This window comes from Corvus kubaryi, unplaced genomic scaffold, assembly GCF_017639235.1.
Source record: "Corvus kubaryi isolate FWS band 111438036 unplaced genomic scaffold, C.kubaryi_AGA036_p1.0 37387, whole genome shotgun sequence".
Lineage (NCBI taxonomy): Eukaryota > Metazoa > Chordata > Aves > Passeriformes > Corvidae > Corvus > Corvus kubaryi.
Window position 1 is genome coordinate 5,690,163 of NW_024581129.1, and position 17,467 is coordinate 5,707,629.

Genomic DNA, 17,467 nt, shown 5'->3' on the forward strand with positions numbered 1-17,467 from the left:
TCAGAGCAGGGCTTAGAGAGATTTATTGATCCAGTTTATTGTTGATACAGAGCATTTCTTAACATCCACCGTGTCCGACAGGCGCCATGCTGTGCTCAGTATCTGCACCAGAGTTTTATACACATCCGAGCTGTACAGTATTAACACACAGGGAAGTCAGTCCATCCCACTGCTCCTCCCTGGAGAAGCCAGCCCTCATGCACACTAGTAAATAGCAGGGTTTATTTACAGTCTGTTTCAATACGTGACTGCACTGTGAGCGACACACAGCTCTGGGGCTGTTTTCCAGCTCCAGGGGTGCTCAGTAGGTTGCGCTGGTACTGCTGGAACGTGCCAAGATGCAGCCCCAGCACTGTCTAGTGCAAACCAAGCTTCCCCCCAAGCCCTGGCTCCGGGGCAGAGGGGACTAAGGAGTGCATGCAGTTTGCCCAGGGGCTTTAGGCAGCCCATTTCAAGTTCTGTGGAGGACGACAGGCCAGCATACCTACTTGATTGAAAGTGAAGTGAATCACCAGGAGCCCTGAGCCTTTGCTCGCCTGCTTGGTAGAGCGGAGTCAGCAGCAGGAGGATGCACTGCTGCCAATCCCTGGTGGGGCAGCACCCCAGGCCAGGGCTGTGAGCATGGCCCAGCAGAGCAGCAAGGCACTCGTGTCTCAGAGAAGGTGCCTGGTCCATCTTGCCTAGAAAAGCAGGCCAGGGTGTGTTGAAATCCAGTAGTGGAGCGTTTCCCTTGCATGGAGTGTTTTGACATCTCTCTCCTCCTGCAATGTGCAAGACTAAGCACAGGAACCAAAACTGCAGCAGTGAGGCGTAACTAGAGCCAACCCTGTTTTAGCATCACAATCCTCGGAGCACTGTTGTGCGATGCCATGTGAGTATCTGATCTGCTGCCAGAGCCTGGACTGCACAGGGTGTGATGGAGGGCTTTGCTGCAGGCTGTTTTAATAGGGTTCAGCTAAACTAGGTCTCAGTATCTGTCTATATGTGGAAATCAGGTCGGGTTTATCCCGTTAATGGTGCTAAAAGCAGAGGGAGGACTCGGCGGGCAGGAGGCCGGGTGTGTGGGGGCCCAGGCAGCCACACGATGGAGCTGAACCCTCGGCTGAGCTGACACCGTGGTCGGCAGCAGGTAGCAGAGCAGTTCCTGGGATATTCAAAACTCCTCCCAAAGGGAGTCTCTGCTGTCCATCATCACCTGTCAGCATTTCAGCAGCACATGCTTGGGAGATGCTCCGAGCAGGGCACGGAACACGGTGGCCTTGCAATGGGCTGGAAAAGCTGGAGGGAGAGGACCAGGACATGGTGCCAAGCTGTCGTTTGTCTGCCTGGGCTGGTGGCAGTGCCATGTGCTGCTGGGGTCACTCAGGTTCCTGGTGGCACCAATCCTCTGTGGGGACATTCTGCCAATCAGTCCTGGGGGCCTTCAGCCAGGATCCTGGTGCCAGAGCTGGGCAGTAAATCTGCGGAGCAAGGCCAAGGGAGTTCTTCTCGGCAGGGAGCTCTCCCCAGGACTCACAGGAACTGCTGGTGGTGTCAGCCCTTTGCTGTAGCTGCTTCCCATCCCGAGGCAGGGCTGGAGCCCAGCGGCAGAAAGGCACCTGAGTGTATGGCACCAGGGGAATTAACTCCTGGTGATGCATCCTGTGTGGAATCCCACTCCTGGGTGCTTGTGCTGCCTTACCATCCCCAGAGCTGAGCACACTTTTCCAGCCTGACGTGCCAGCACCTCAGGTGGCCACTGCCACAGTGAAGCCCAGGCCTGCCTCATATGTTCATCTTCAAAACACAAAGGTATTTCAAGCTTTCTGTCTGCCAGCATGAAATACCACACAGGGCTGCCAGCCTAGAGGAACAGAGGAGCCTGCCTACAAGTCCCCATGGTGAGAGCATCCCCTTCCCTCCCCCTGCCAGAGGGGACAAAGGAACAGGAAAGGAGAAGAACGTCCTCCTGAGTAGGACGACACTGGATATAAGGTGAGGCTGGGCAATGGATCAGGAATGATGCTCCCAGCCAGGGCAGTGGGAGAAGCGTGCACCATCCTTGCGTGTCCTTTCATCTGCTGCAGTGCAGGGGCAGTGTCCAAAAGCATATGGAGGGTTGTTGTGGAGTCCTGGTCCTCCCTCTTGCACTCCAGGCTCCCTGAGGTCAGCCTTAACCAGAGCTGTAGCCACAGGCTGCTGCAGAAGGATCCTTGCACCACAACGACTAAGAGGAAGAGGAGCTGGAACTGATTTTTTTGGCTATTTCAATGTCCGACTTGGCAACCAGAAACCGTAGCTTCTTCCCTCCAGAGCGGATGAGGTCCACGGCACTGCAGGGAGCAGCAAGAGGGAGAGAGGTGAGTTCTGGCTCCCTCAGGCTGGCAGCCCCTCAGGAGCCTGCCAAGTCACGGACATTCACAAAACACACCCCCTTTGCCAATCACCTGCCCCTCTGCCCTGTGCCTGCTCAGGGTTACACGCAGGGGCTGTTTCTCTCCTGCCTGTAGCTTTGTGGAGGGCTTGGCCTCCAGGTTAGTGCTGCCAGGATGAGGGCAAACAAACCCTAAGCTGCTCTGTCCTATGGGCACCTGGGCTCTGCCTCTGAGCTGCCCCATCCCGCCACCTTCAAGAGGAAACCTGGGGTGGGATGGGGCTGGAGCAACTCTGCATTGCTGAGACACACCTCTGGAGCTCCTATTTATTTCCCATATATGCTCCCCAGTTGTTGCCCCATAATCCCTCTTCCAAACCCACAGCCTTTCCCCCTCTCTGGTGTCCTGTGCAGGTCACTCCTCTCCCTGCAGCTTGCTCGTACCGCAGCATCCTCAGGACTGCAGCACTGGCAACTCTTGCAGCAAAACAGCTGGAAACCTGGACCTGACAGTAACTCCCCCAGTGCTGGCACCACCCCAGACCCTCTGCTGAGGTGAGGCTCACCTCTGATAGTCTGCCCCAATGAGGCTGGTGCCGTTGACAGCCAGGATGCGGTCCCCGATGGAGAGCCTGCCGTCGGCAGCCGCGGGGCTGTCCTCAATCAGGGTGCGGATGTAGATCCCCGGGGAGCAGAGAGGGGTGTGCTGTTAGCAAGGAAAGGAGGTGAGCAAAAAAAGGGACACAAAGATTTGTGGTCCCAAAGGGCTGAGCTCCCCAGATGGGGTAACTCTTCCCCAGAGCTCACAGCCAAGCCTGATGGCAAGTGGGACCTTGGAGATGCTTGAGAACATGACGGGGATGGTGCTAACAGTAACAGGAAGGAAATTAGATCCTTTAGTTTTATATCAATTTATACACAGAAAGGAGAGGTGGGGGCAATCTGCTCTTATTCAATTTAATTAAAAGTAAAGCATCATTAACCTGCAACCGTGTTGGGATGGGAGCTCTGCTCACACTGTCCCAGGGCTCGGTGATGCTCTGTTTCCTACTGTCCAACAGCTGATCCACCCCACAATGCTAGATTCCTCCTTATGCAAAGGAGGAGCTGGTTTGACACCCTGTGAGCCTCCCTGCTCCTCTCCACTTCTCCTGCCACCGCTGAAGGGTGGAGGAAAGACCTCGGCTGAGTCATTTTCCTTCCACAAGAGAGCTGAGCCTGTTTGCTCTCTCCAGCTGCAGGACAGCTGTGGCCTTTGTATGCATGGCACTGCAACCTAGGAGTAGAGGTCCTCTGATAGATCTCTCTCTGCCTCCTTGTCCCCAGGAGAAGCACCCTAGCTCCCGTGGGAAGCCATCAGCTTCTTTGCTGGCTTTTCTTGGGGTATAAACCAGGTCCCACACGTCCCACTCCAGCAGTGTGAGGGACACGAGCTGAGAACTCACCACACCATCGATCAGCCCCATCCCCAGCCCGATGGGTCCCCTCTCCAGCTCCACCACGAAGACGTAGCAGAAGTCGTCGGTGGCAGAGCTGCGGCTGGAAGACTCCGGCGTGGGGTAGTCATAGGGGGTCGGCGAGCAGCCTGGCAGCGGAGAGAGCGGCTTACGGCTCTGGCACCGGCCAAACCCAGCCTCACAGCCCCGGGGCAGCGCCAGCACTCGGTACCTTCGGGGGTGCTGCCTTTGGTGCCGTTCATCCCGTTCCTGCGGGGGTCCTGCAGCCCTTTGCCGGTGCCCTGCGGTGACTCCGGGCTCCCGGAGTCGAAGTTCAGGGGGGTGGTGGGTGGTGTCAGCAGGCAGGAGGAGTCTGTGGGCGCCGTGCCGGCCTTGGGGACCAGACTCCTGCCCAGCTGCAGCTGCTTGAGCTTCTCCTGGAGCTGGGGCTCACCAGCGGGGGGCTCGCAGGGACAAGCGTTGGTGGCCAGGCAGAGCTGGGGGTTCCCCTCTGGCTCGGCACAGCCCCCCAGGGAGCAGTAATCCTCCTGGGCAATGGTGCTCCCCAGGGCGGCCGCCGGGCCCTCGCTCACCTCCAGCACCTCCGGCGCCGTGCATGCCTCTTTCTTAAGAAGGACGAAAATGCTGTGGGACCCCCTGCATGTGCTTTTCACTCCCTACCTGTACCCCACCACCCTGTCGCTTTCCTGGCTGCCAAATCCGTCCAAAACCTTGGCAATTCAGATACTGCCAGGCTTGTCCTGGCTTCCCAGCACAGCTCCCACACCCCCGTTTGGTGGCCAGGGCCATGCTGGGGATGTTTACAGCCAGCCGGGAGGGGATTCCTGGTCATGTCCCTGCTGGGGGATCCCATTGGAAGGGAACACTGGGGTAGCACAGTTCCTCCTGTGCCACAAGGGCTGGGCAGTGTAGCCCCAGGGTGACAGACAGTGCCTGTGGGTGCTGCAGGGGATGGGGACAAGATGGGAGAGGAGAAGGGGACCTGCTGGAGGGACGTCCTCCACTTGGTAGTTGAGCTTATCACCCACAGCACGTATCACCCTCCCTGTGCTTTACAGGCATTAGCTAATTAGTGCTTTTGTGCAAGCCTGGCTGCTGGGGATGGGCAGGGTGCAGCGCAGGGAGGACAGGGAACACGCAGGGAGAAGGAGAGCGCTGCCCACAGACATCTCCCCTTCCTCCCTCCTCCCTGCTAACGAGATTGCTGGGAAGAGCCTGTCCTTCCAGCTCACCTTCCCGGGCCCCCCATGCTGGGGGATTAGCAGCACTAATCCTTCCAGAAGCTCTCCCCGAGGGCATTGCCACAGCTCCAGGCTGCAGGCGAGGGCAGCAAGCCCTTGGCACTGGGCTTGAAGGGGTCTGCAGAGGGACCCAAGACCCTCCTGCCCACCTGGGAGAGGAACAACCCCCATGGGATACAAGATACCTTTAAAGGTGCTGAGCTTGGCCCCTCGCTGGTGTGGGGGCTCTTGCTCTGCAGGCTCCAGAGGAAGTGGCGGATGTAAAGGAGGTGTTTGTAGATGTTGTCATCCAATGTCTCCACCTCCAGGTCCACTTTGAAACCCCCGCTGGGCAGGATGATGGGTGGGTGGTTGTCAAAGGACTCCAGCATCTCATCTGAAAGGCAGAGGGACGGAGGTTAGCACTGGCCCAGGATTCACCCCACTCCTGCCTCCTGGCTCTCAGCCATGTGCAGTCTCCCAGCTGGGATCAGGGATTTAGTGAGCTTGAGCCAGCAGCATCCCTCACTTGGGACTGCAGAAAAAGCCTCACACCCATCTGAACGCACTTTGCATGCTTTGCAATATCTGAATTTTGGGGCTGTGGTTATTCTCAATCACTGCAGTTATTACAGGACACCCAGGAAGGGGAAGGGAATTACCTGTTTGGTTTGCATGTGACTGGAGTAGGCTGACCAGGACTCACCAGGCTGGAAGGCGGCCGGGCTCTCCTCCTCGCTGGGCTGCCATGCTGAGATGCAGCCCACGTCCATCACTGCCTGGCACTGGCTCAGCACCCGGTGCAGCTGCGCAGGGCTCAGCGCTGGGAACTCGGCTCGCAGGGATGGCCAGGTCATCTGGGGGAGGACACAGAGCATGAGACCAATGGCAGAGGTGAGAAACTGCTTCCTCTGAGGAGCAGGAGCTTGCAAGGGGCACAGGAGGGAAAGACTGGGTAAGATGGAGAGAGCCAGAATCCTCTCCTGGGTACTGCCCACCCACGGACCCTGGGAAAGGGCAGAGGGTGGCGGGTTGCAAAAGGGATGCATCAGTGTAGGGACCCCCCGGACACTGAGCAGGCGCTTTCCTGCCCATGCCCATCCAAATGCCATGAGGCTGGGCATGCCTCACCTGCACCAGCTGGGAGCCGGGCATGGCCAGCAGGTTGGCCACACTGGCGAGTTTGGCGAAGAACTGCTGAGCGAGCTGCTCAAAGCCAGCACCACGCAGCCATTCCAGGAGCAGCCGCATGCTGGCCCGCAGCTTCACCCCCTGAGACCAGTGGAAGCAGCCCAGAGAGGAGCCTGAAGAGGCAAAGCATCCATCAGCTATGTCAGGGAACAGCCCCTCAGTCCCCCAGCACCTGCCCCGGGTTAATGTCCCCAGCATCCTGTGGCTGTAATTCCTGGTGCTGGCTGGACCTTGCCTGGCACTGACAATGGGGCAACTGTGTTAATGAGGGCTAATGAGCACCTCAGGCTGCCATAGTTTATGAATGAGCTGCCCCTATCAACTGCCCTCAGCCTCCTCTGCTCAGGCTCAAAGGGGCAGTGGAATGGGGATGGGATCCTTGTGGGGTTTAGCCTCTCCTGGGAATGGGGACCCTGGTGCCAGCAGCTGGGTCTGTGCTTGGCCTCCCTGTAACAGTGCCCATCCCCAGCACCCTCCTTCCTGTACCCTCCAAGGTGGCACTGGGATGGACTGGAGTGCATCCCAGCAAGTCAGTTCTCCATGTGTCACCCAATTCAAGGAGGACTGACCCTTATCCAGGAGCTGGTTGAAGAGCAGGGTGTTGGAGAAGAAGAAGAGGTAGGCGAACATCTGGGAGGTGATCTCGGGGTGCACTTCGTACTGGTGGAGCAGGTCCAGCACGGCCTGGTAGATGAGCACGACCCTGCGGAGCTCCTCGGGCAGCGGCGGGGTGCCCCGCCAGCTCTCCCGGCACTCACTCTGGAAGGGATTGCACTCCAGCAGGGCAGAGAGCGACACGTACAGACACTGCAGGGAGAGCAGCAAGTTCACAGCAGACTCAGTTTGTTGGGTTTTTCTATTTTTGCATGAGCCAAACCTTTCGTTTACCTCTGCAGCTAAGCAAACTCTGCCAGTGCTGCTCCAGCAAGGGGCTGCTCCTACTCACCCCCTGCCTCCGTGGGCTCCAGTGTTGTGCAGAAGTTTAAAAAAATCATAAAAATTAACATGTTGGCCGCTTTTAGCACTTGGAAGTGATGGTGTGTGACAGCAGCTAAAATCTGTAAAATCCGATGTGAACCAGGGCAGAAGCCGATCAGTTGGGCACGAGGGTGAAAGAAAAGTCGGGATCGGTGGGGATGGCATTTCCCTATTGCTTGAATGGGAGAGCAGTGCCTTGCACTCCCTTCTGCGGGGCTAAGGGGAGGGGAGGGTGCTGAGGAGGAGGGCGCAGGGGAGGAAGGCGCTGCTCTGGAGCGGTGCAGGAGCAGCCCCTGTGTCCCCGCGGGCCGGTGCCAGTGGACAGGAGCCGTCCTGCACAGGGCAGCCTTTCTGTGCCTCACACTGCCCGCTCTGTTCCGCTGCCGCTGCCGCCCGGCTCTCGCGGTCCAACGGCGGCGGCCCAGGGGCCCCTTTCCATCACGCCCTGAATCACACCATTATGCCGCGCTGGCCGGAGCCAAGCAGCCCTCCCCAAACACCTCCCCCGAGCCGCTGCACTGCAGACAAGGAAACACGCTGCAGTAATTCAATACTTTTCCTGGGCTGCGACCAAAAATCGGGGCACTTCAGCCCGAAGGAAAACACCTCAGCGTGGTGCAACTGCCAAGGAGTAAAAGCTTAAAAAAACCCCTCCTGCATAGCCCTGGGGATGCTCGTGCTGGCCCCGTGTGGCACCGTACCTTGGAGATGTAGTAGACACACTGCTGGAAGGTGTACATGATCACCTCCTCCAGCACCGTCATCGCCTCCTCGCTGGCCGTGATGGTCGAGGAGAACAGAGACTCCTTGGAGCCTGCGGGGAGGAGAGGAGGATAGGGGAGCAAACCTGCAGCAGCAAGGCCCCCAAATTCCTAGGCTGTGGGTTATTAGAATTTCCAGGTTTGTATCATCACCACGGAATCCCTCATCAGGGCAGAGGCTCCTCTGGCCGCAGGGAGCTCCCATCTGCCATCCCCCACAGCTCCCATCCCTGCCGGCAGCTCAGGGCTGCACCCTCCTTCCAGCACCTGCCTCGCCTATGAACATTTTAACTTTCTGCATAGACCAGAAACTTTCTGAGGCTAGTTTAATACCTTTTCATCTTTTTTTCTTTCATTTTGCTGGCGTTAACATAGACTCACTGAGCAGTTCTGCAGGGCTGCCTACAAATCCAGGTGCCCCCACAGCAGCCAAGGGTGAAGAAAGCCCCCCCAAGGCATTAACCAGAAGCTGCCATGGTGGCAGAGGATGCTCATCTGTGAACACAACACAACCTGGCTCTGGAGCTGGGCAGCACCACGGCAAGATGTGAGGCTGCTCCTCCCACAGATTTCCCCAGCCCACACCACAGAGATGTCCCTGCTGATGAGGATTACGGAGGGTTAACAGAGCATCTCGAGGGCACCAACCACCGCCTGTGGCTGGGGATTAGCAGAGCAGGGTTGCTCCAGCTGGAAAAACAGGCAGGATGCTGCATCCAGACTTACCTTTGATGTCCAGTTCCTCCTCCATGCTCTGAATGTAGGTGGGTGATTTCTGCTGGACAAAGTAGAGGATCTCGATGGCATTGGCCATCCAGAAGATGATGTGCTGCAGGTCTGGGAGAAGGTCTGTGATGGTGAAGCGGGACAGGGTGGCAGGGTCCTGGCTGGGGAGACACAGCAGGTGTTACACCTACTGCTCCTCAGCATCCCTGCTCAGGCTTTTGGGGAGAAAACAGCCAGCCTGGGGCAATGCCAGAGAGCTTTCACACCCCTCCACCCCCAAGCCCAGCACTCCCCTTAGAAAGATCCTTTACAAGTGAAAATTCAGTGGTCCCTGCTCTGGGGTGGCCAAGGTCACCTGGCCTTTGTGGGGTGCCACTTTTGGGGGAGACTTCCCCTGATACAGCTGAACTGCAGTAAGTACTCGTGGCTGAAAAGCAGCCCTTCCCTAGGGGTATGTGCTGCTCCTGCCAGTTCTGGACAGTTAAACCCAGCTCACCCGCCCTGGGCTGTTCAAAAATAAAACAAAAAACATCTGGGAAATTTCTCAAATGCTAAGCTGCTTTTTCTTGCTGTAGGAAAGGCCTGGGAAGTATCCTTGAAGTTTATCCTACAGGAGGGCTCACAGCAAGCACCAACAGTTCTTCCAGATACTGGTTTAGGGATGGGATTTTGGAAATGGCTGGGAAGACAGCTCCTTGCACCACTGTGATTGCCCCAGAATGGTGCTCCCAGCACTGGGACACCCTGTGCCACCACCCCTGGATGCACATATGCAATGCCAGCTCCATCTCAGCTCCACTGAGGGGTCTCCAGCATGAAGAAGGTCAAGCTCACACGTAAGGGACATTCCTGCTATATCCCTCAGGGATGAAGCCACAAGTGCAAAGCCTTGGCCAGGTCTTGGATCTGCTGCAGGTCTTATTCCCTCCCGAGCTCGCCAGCTTTTCCAGACCCACACATTCCATGCAGGCATCGTGGTTAAAGGACCAGAGAGCAGAATGTGTGGGATTTAGCAGGAAAACTCATCATGCATCACTGCTGACAGGCTGGGAGGGTGGTTTTATCAGCCACGGACTCCCTTCACTCATGGAGGAAGGACTGGTGTTGAGTTCTCCCTGTTTTGAGGCAAAACAAGGAGGGTCACACTTACTGCTGGGATTGCTTTTCAGCCAGCTCCCGCGTCCGCTCCTGGGCAGGGAGAGAAGGGAGAGCACAGTGAAAACCAGTGGGATGGGATGGCATGAGCATCACCCCCATCAGCACTCGGTGCCACCGGGGACCAGGCTGGGAAGATCCCAGGGAGGGGTCCAGCAACACCCCCACCCCACAAACACCCCCTCACACCGCCGACTGACCCACACCGTCCTCTGGATCATTTTGGCCGCTTTGAGCAGCAGCTGCCCGAAGTCTCCTGGCTCAAAGTTGGTGGCCGAGTGCTGGATGCAGAGGCAGAGCAGGAAGGCGGGTGTCAGCTTGTGGTCATCCCCCCCGGGCTCGATCAGGGTCATGATGCGCCGCAGGAGCACGTCCTCAGCCGCTGGCTCGAACTCCAGCTGCAGCTTCCTGCGGGGCGTCCTGGGGCCGCCGGAGGGCGAGGGGCCCCGCTTTTTGGCAGCAGGGTCCTTCTCCTTCAGCAGGCTGCCACACGCCCCGCACACGTGGGGACTCTCGGGGTGCAGGGCTCGCAGCCTCAGCAAGGTCTGCGCCGGCAGCGGCTGCGCCTTCATGGGGTCCTTGTAGAGGAGCAGGTAGTAGAGGCCGAGGGACAGCAGGTCCCCGTGCCGCAGCACCACCGTCCGGGCCACCTCGGCAAAGTTGACAGAGATGCCAGCCCCGGCGATGGGCTCCAGCACCAGCTTCTCCTCCGAGCGGTGCCGGGAAGGTCGGAGCTTCCTGATGGTGCAGTGCAGGGGCAGGATGTCGGGGGCTGACAGGCTGATGCTGGGCTTGCTCGCCTGTGTCCTCTGGCCCACCGTGTGCTGCTCGCGGTTCAGCAGGTAAACCAAGCTGTCCTGCCAAGCCAGGAGACGCAGCATGAACCGGGGAACGGGGAGAAGGGACCCTCCTCCCTGCCATGCAGTGAGTGCTGCAGCCTCCCGCTGTCCCCAGCAGTCCCCTCGCTGTCCCCAGCTGTCCCCCATGCACCTTTGCATGGCAAAAACATTTCTTTTTTCACTCTCCTCGCTGCCAAGCAGGACAGCAGCAATGCCTGCCTTGGGCACGCCAATAAACGGGCACAATGACTTTGGGCATGCAGTAAATGGGGCTGCTTTGGGCAGAAGGAGCCCTCCTTCCACCTCTCCCCCTCATCCCTTCCTGCAGCTGTTTTTCCCTCCCACCTTCTCCCCCCAGACTGCAGCGATGCCTGCACCCCCAGCCCGGGGGGACGGTGAGACCCCAGTCAGAGCATCCACCCCTTGCCCTGTCTTTCCCCACAGTCTGCCCGCACACCCCGGTGCAGCTCAGGGGACCACCCCGTGCCTCAGTTTCCCCGGCAGCACTAACGGGATGGCTGCAGTGCTGATGTCACCCTGCCAAAAAGCTTGGAACAGCCGGATACTCAACGGGCACAAAGTAGCCATTAACTGCAAGAGCTGTCCCTGTCCTTTGCAGTTCTCCAAGTGCCTCCAGCAGACGCACTGTTCTCCTTGCAGCCTCTGATTCCATTTGCCGCTAAGGACGCAGCCGGACAGGGGACGGGGCAGCTCAGCCACCCCCGCAGAACCAGGGCTGCCTCGGGCCGGGGCAGGGATGCTACTCGGGGATCACCTTGCATCCCTCTGGGGCATTGCAGGAGGTCACGGGTCCTGCCTCCGTGTGCCCCGTGCTTGGGGACAGACTGGGGACAGACTTGGGGACAAGGCTGCGAGTCCCAAGCCCGTTTCCTAAAGGATGCTCATCCGCACCACCACCGCCACCCCCCTCGACCCCAGCAGCTCCGGCCATGCAAGCAGCCCCGCTCCCCGGGGCTTTGGACGGTGGGAGGGAAGCAGGGGGTGCCGGGGGTGCGCAGGAGGCGGCGCGGTGCTTACATGCTGCTGGCTGTAGCCCTGCAGGAGCAGGAGGTGCGGGGACTGGTAGAGGGAGTACCGCATGCTGCTGCCGCCGCTCCGCGCCGCCGCCGGGCTGCCGGGCAGGGTGGAGCAGTGCCGCTGGAGCCGGGCCCCGGCCCCGCTGCCGGCCCCGGCCCCGCTCCCTGCCCGCCGCGCCGGGGTCCTCAGGCTGGTCTCGCTGAGGCTGCGCCGCAGGGCCGGGGGGGGCCCGCGCCGCTCAGCCCCCTCCGCCCGCCGGGCCCCCCGCGCCCGGTGCCGCTGCAGCTTCCGCGCTTGGGCGTTGATGCCTGCGGGGATGGGGGGGAGACAGAGCGGCGTTCAGCCCCTGCAGCCCCCCCGGGACCACCCCCCGCCCCGCCGCAGCACCCCGCGGCTGGGGGGATGCTGCAGCTCGGAGCGCGGAGGGAGCAGCTGGAGCCCTCCCGGCGCTGCGCACCCACCCTGGCTTGATGGCCCTGGTCCTTTGCCCTCCCCGAAAGGTGACGCCAAGACACCGGCGCGGAGAGTTTAGTGTCCTAATGCCACGGCTAAAAAGGGGGTGTCCCAGCCCTCCCTGGCCCCCAAGCCTCACTGAATGGAGAGCAGCCGGTCTATAGTATCCCCCACCTGCCCTGGCCACGCTGCAGGGCTGGGGGAGAGGAGATCCCTGCTAAAAAGAAATTTCACTCAATCTTTGCTAAAAAGAAAAAAAAAGAGCCCGGATTCTGCTTTCAGCCCTTCGGCGCTCAGTGGCCAGCAGCAAGTGGGAACCGCAGGGACCCCCTCCCCGATTCCCCGGAGCATCAGCCGGGCACGGGAGCTGCAGTGGAGCCCGGCTGCAGCAGGAACAAGCTGTAATTCACTTCTCCCAAGCATCAATTCGTGCAGAGCTGTCTGTCCATGAGACAAACAGGAGCCGGAGTGAATGAATAGGCCTGGCCGAGCTGCAAAAGCAGCCCCTCACACGGCATACCCAGAGCCGGGGGGGTCCCCGTGGGTCCCTCCGTGCTGCAAGCGTGGCTTGAGCTCTGCAGGAGAAATAGGAAGTTGTGCGTCCGAAGGGCGATGCTCGTACCTCAGCTGGGCGGCCTCCTGGGAGCAGGTCACTGGCATTCGGGGAGGACGAAGAGAAGGAAAAAACCTAAAGGATTTGCTTGCTGGAGCAGCAGTGCAGCATTGTCGGTGCAGCTCCAGAGCCAGAGCCCCGCTCCTGGCTGGGCCGACCAGGGAGCAGCCTTTGGACAGTGAGATTTGGGGACAGCCAGCGGGATTTGGGGACGGCAAAGCAGAGAGCCTGGTGCCCAGGGCTGCTTAAAGGGATACTCACAAGCTCAGACCCAAAAAAAAAAAAATCATCTGCCTTATTTGGTGAGGAATGGGCTGCCGGTTCTGAAATACATTTTTTTGTTCGTTTGTTTTAAATGGAGCGCTCCTTTGCTGGGAAAATCAAAGAGATGTGGATGGGGAGGGGGGTGGGACAGGGAGAAAATAGCCCCTGCTGTTTACATGCCTTGGGATTAGGGCAAGGCACAGTCAAGCCACCCCAAGCAGTCCCGTGCCCCACGTCCTTCTTAAAAAGGCAATCGGCCCCGCTCCCGTCCCCGTCCTGGCCACGGCACACATGTGAAATCCAGGGAGAACAACAAGCCCACCCAAGCCACGCTGCTGGGGATGCCAAGGGCCACCCCAAAGGTGTCTGCAGGACACCTCAGCTCCCCCCAGGAGCCCTGTCCCCAACCCACAGCATGGAAATGAGCCAAAGGGATGAAGGACAGTTGGGGCAGTGCAGATCCCAGACCAGCCTGTGGGAGTAGGGAGGAGTGGGGCTGGATTCTGGGGAGCAGCTACTGCTGGAGCTCAGTGGGACAGACTGGGGTCCCATTGCCTGCAGAGACAGACCATCATCAGCCCCTTATCGAGGGGAAAGGAAGCTTCTGTATTTATTTTGTGTAGGAAAAAGTTGCTTTTTCACTGCCAATAGAGCCCCCGTCACAGGCTCCCACTAACCCCGGGGCTGCGCTGGAAAGATAAACACAGCTCTTTTCCTGAGCATAACAAAGTCCCTCCATAAAACTGGTCAGTTTTTTTTTAATCCTTTGGTACTGTTTTGTCCTCCCAGGCATTGCAGGTTATCCCACACAAAACTCAGCCTGAACATCTCCAGTGCAGCATGACCAGGGCAGAGCCAGTGGCTGCTAAATGCACATGGAGATTGGGATGGGAACAGGGTGTAAGGAGTTAAGGAGCACCTCCCAATATTACATTCCTCCCTGGATATCCAGGACTTGGATTGTATAAAGGTGTTGGTGCTATTGTTGGGGTGTTAGGCCTTGTTAAAGTTTAGGGCTGGACAGGCTCCAATGATCTCAGGCCTAGGGGGAGGTTAATAAGGCTTGGGAAAAAGGATGTACCACTGATAGTGGGCACAAAGAATACAGAATTTACAGGCCACAAGGACATTTGGCAGAACTCCCAAGATAAGGAAGAAACTAACAGAAGCAACTCAACAACGGTGCTGAAACAGCTCTGACTGGGTAAGAGGTAATTCTGGCAGGGGGAGATTCACAACCACCAGCCCAAGAAACCACTGACTGAAAACAAGAGTGCTCTCATTGTCTCTGTCCCCTCTTTTCTCCTTCTTTCTACCTCACATTAATTGTTGATAAAATCTGTATTATTTACTTTGGCATTTGTCTCATTTGCACCTCAATTCAGGCAGAGGCATCTCTCACTAATCACATCCTAACACAGGGCTGGCTCACATCCTTAGGGAGAGCTGGGCACCCCTTGGGCAGCACCCACCAGACCCCACCAATCTGCTGCCTCTAAACCCATTCTGCATCCCAGGGGAAAAGCTGCTAGCTGTGGTGCCTGGGATCTTGGCTGGGATCTGACTCTTTTTCAGCTGAGGAAAGAGGTTCCCTTTTCCTGGCTGAGAAATAAATCAACAAATAACTCCATGGGCCCCAGGAAAGGAGAAATGCTTTGAATGTACCCAGGAGGGACTAACACCAGGCTAGTCCTTCCTAATGTAATTGCTCCGCAGACTCTGCAGGGAATCTTCCCTGGATGCAGTTGTGCTAAGGTATATCAAAGCCAGATCCTCAAAGGCACTTGCCAGAGCATCTTTTAGAATAATAGGCTTAAATCCTGAGTTTCTGGAGCTGCGTATGCAGTTCAGCCTCCAGCCTCTTGGGAAAGCTCCAGTTAGGACAGGACCTGGTACAAAATGGGGGTATTTTGGAAAATGAATGCCACTGAGATGCCAAGTGCTGCACCTCCTGCCAGCCCCCTCCAGTTTGTGGGTGTTTTCTCTACATCTCCATAATTGCTGCCTCGATGGCCCCCAAAAAGAGCAGGGCTGGGGGTAGCAGGGAGAGGGGGCTGCCTCGTTTGCTGCAGAGAGGCTCTACCTGTGCTGCTAATTAGTGGCATGAGGAGCCAGCACCATCCTCCCCAGTGGGAAGCAGCTAATAAACTAATTAGGATAATGGGTAACTGAGCAGATAAAACTCTTAAGCTATGTGCTAACAGGTCATGGATGGGTGTGGAGCCTTTCCCTCAGCCACCAGCCCAGCAATGCACCTGTGTGACCCCAGTGGTTCCAGTCCTCCCAGTCCTGCTGCTCCAGCGATGCCCTGTGTGGGGAAGGGCCTGCAGGTATTGCCCTGGGGATGATTTGAGCATCTCTCTGCTTTTCTCTGAGGGAGCTGCAAGTCTGAAGTCCCTTTATTTTTGCACAGATGTTGTGTTTTCCACGCCAATGCCTCACCACCCTGGGCAGGCAGCTGCTGCTCAGCAAGGGGACCTCTGCCAGCTTGAGCCTGGTGACAAGGGTGACCCTAGTGGAGGGCACTCATGGTCAATACCCCTTACACCAGGAGTTTTGTGTCTTTTTGGGGTGCTGGGTCACAGGCTGCATCACTCACATTCATTCCTGGCAGTTTGCAGATGAGGTGGGAAAGTGTGGCCCCAGCCTCATGGCATCTCAGGGTGAGGCTGGTGACAGAGCCCCTGGTGCCACCAAAAGAAAGGGCTGCAGGAGTGAGATTTTACCAGGTAAGACAACTATGGGCTGCGTACTCCGCAGAGCAGACAGCCTGACTGACTGTGGGTGTAGCTTCTGTCTTGGAAGAGCTTGGTCAGCTATGGAAAATGCCCAAAGATTAAAAAATGGGGAATTTCCACGGCCCCACCCAGGAGTGCTGAAACAAATGAAGTGATAACGAAAGCATAACAGGCTTGTTTCCAGATCCAGAGCACAGAATCTATCAGGAACTGCTCCTCCATTGGAAATGACTGAAGGGTGCCAGTCCCAGGCCAGCTCGATGCTGCTCCTGTGCTGGGCAGCCCAGACCCTGCTGCTTCCCCAGCCTGTGTGGGAGCCTTGCACTCCCACGGCTCCCAGCCCACCCAGGATCCAGGTCATGGGCAGGAAAGTTGCTTTCTGGGTCCAAGGGGGAGGATTTGAGGCCGAGTGGATGTGACCTTGGGCTCCAGCAGGGAGCTGCCACATGGTCCTGCCCACCGTGTGCTGCAACACTGCGCTTGGCTCTTGCCCTTCCCTCTATTCAACAGAAGCTGTTTTTAGAGTCGCTGCTCTCCCAAAGTGCTTCACATCTCTCTGATCCTGGCTGGAGAAAGAGCTGAAGAGCAGAGCATCCACCTTCCTGGCCCAGGCTCTGGCAGGAGCCACCTCTTTGTCTGTGTGTCCCACATGCAACGAGCTGGGACCACCTGTGGCATCCCCTCCCTGAGCAGACAGAGTGGACACGGTGAGGATGGAGGTAGCCCTCCACCTGGCTGCCAGGTGAAATCTCAACTGAAAATTGCAGCTGGGGGGGCTCCAGCTGCCTCTCCTCTCCCCCAGAATGCCCATGGCTGGATTCCCTCACCCTTTGCCTGGGCTCCTTCCAGCCTTTGTTAGGATGGGTGGCAGGGGAGCTGTGTCCCCCTGGTGTGGGATGGGTTGGACGGTTTGTTCTGGTGCTGGTGGGGGAGAAACTTGGCTCTTCTTTGACAAGCACATAGAGTAATCCTGCATCATCATCAGTTTAGTTCTGACAGTAACAATCCTCTCCTACAGGCGTGAGGAACCGCTCGGGGCCCAGCAAAACCCCCTGGCTGACACCTCTGGAGCCTGGTCCAGACCCCTCTGTCTGCAGGCCTGACACAGCAAGCACACCATGCAAGCAAAGATCTGATTTTAAACCTTTCTGCCCTCATCCTCACAGGGCTTTTATCTGAGAGTGGGAGGAGGAAAGCTTCATTACTGTGTGCTGGGGTCACTTATTAACCTGCTGGTTCCTAATGACGCACTTATCTCCTCCTGCCAGCCCTGGCCTCCATCAGGCACTGCTGCAGGGGCTCTCCTGCCCTACATTGCTCTCTCTTCATTAGCTTTTCATTTGCCTTAATTGCTCCTGCAGATTTACCGGGGGTGTCAGGCCTGGGGGATGCCCAGAGGGAGATGGGGGTGGAGGGGAGCAGGGCCGTGCTCTGCCAGGCACGAAGCTGGGGATGCCATGGCGCTGGTTCACTGATGGGAAGAGCAGGAAGCACTGATGGTCTTCCCTGCTGCTCCCCAGCCACAAGCAGGGTTTGGTACTAACCCCTAAACTGGCTGGGGTAAATATTTGAGGTCGCAGATACCAAATTAGTGCAGGAGAGTGCTGAGTCCTGCCTCAACGCAGGAGCCTTGCAGCTAAAATGTGGCCAGCCTCCCATTTGCACCACCCCCTGCACCCAA

At 57.9% G+C, this 17,467-nt stretch overlaps 1 protein-coding gene across 2 annotated transcripts in view; it reads right to left on the minus strand.

Annotated features, from left to right (window-relative positions):
* RADIL (Rap associating with DIL domain) overlaps positions 1 to 17,467 on the minus strand; it is a 25,181-nt gene continuing 7,714 nt past the window's right edge. For both annotated transcript variants that reach the window (XM_042037567.1, XM_042037568.1), the window contains 13 exons: positions 11,719 to 12,026; positions 10,042 to 10,698; positions 9,837 to 9,874; positions 8,687 to 8,847; positions 7,901 to 8,013; positions 6,791 to 7,028; positions 6,162 to 6,334; positions 5,737 to 5,887; positions 5,237 to 5,427; positions 4,022 to 4,415; positions 3,799 to 3,938; positions 2,920 to 3,059; positions 1 to 2,312 (listed from right to left, as the gene is read on the minus strand). In XM_042037567.1, the coding sequence (XP_041893501.1) occupies positions 2,207 to 2,312; positions 2,920 to 3,059; positions 3,799 to 3,938; positions 4,022 to 4,415; positions 5,237 to 5,427; positions 5,737 to 5,887; positions 6,162 to 6,334; positions 6,791 to 7,028; positions 7,901 to 8,013; positions 8,687 to 8,847; positions 9,837 to 9,874; positions 10,042 to 10,698; positions 11,719 to 12,026 (2,810 nt within the window). In that variant the 3' untranslated portion in view covers positions 1 to 2,206. The remainder of the gene's footprint in view (positions 2,313 to 2,919; positions 3,060 to 3,798; positions 3,939 to 4,021; positions 4,416 to 5,236; positions 5,428 to 5,736; positions 5,888 to 6,161; positions 6,335 to 6,790; positions 7,029 to 7,900; positions 8,014 to 8,686; positions 8,848 to 9,836; positions 9,875 to 10,041; positions 10,699 to 11,718; positions 12,027 to 17,467) is intronic.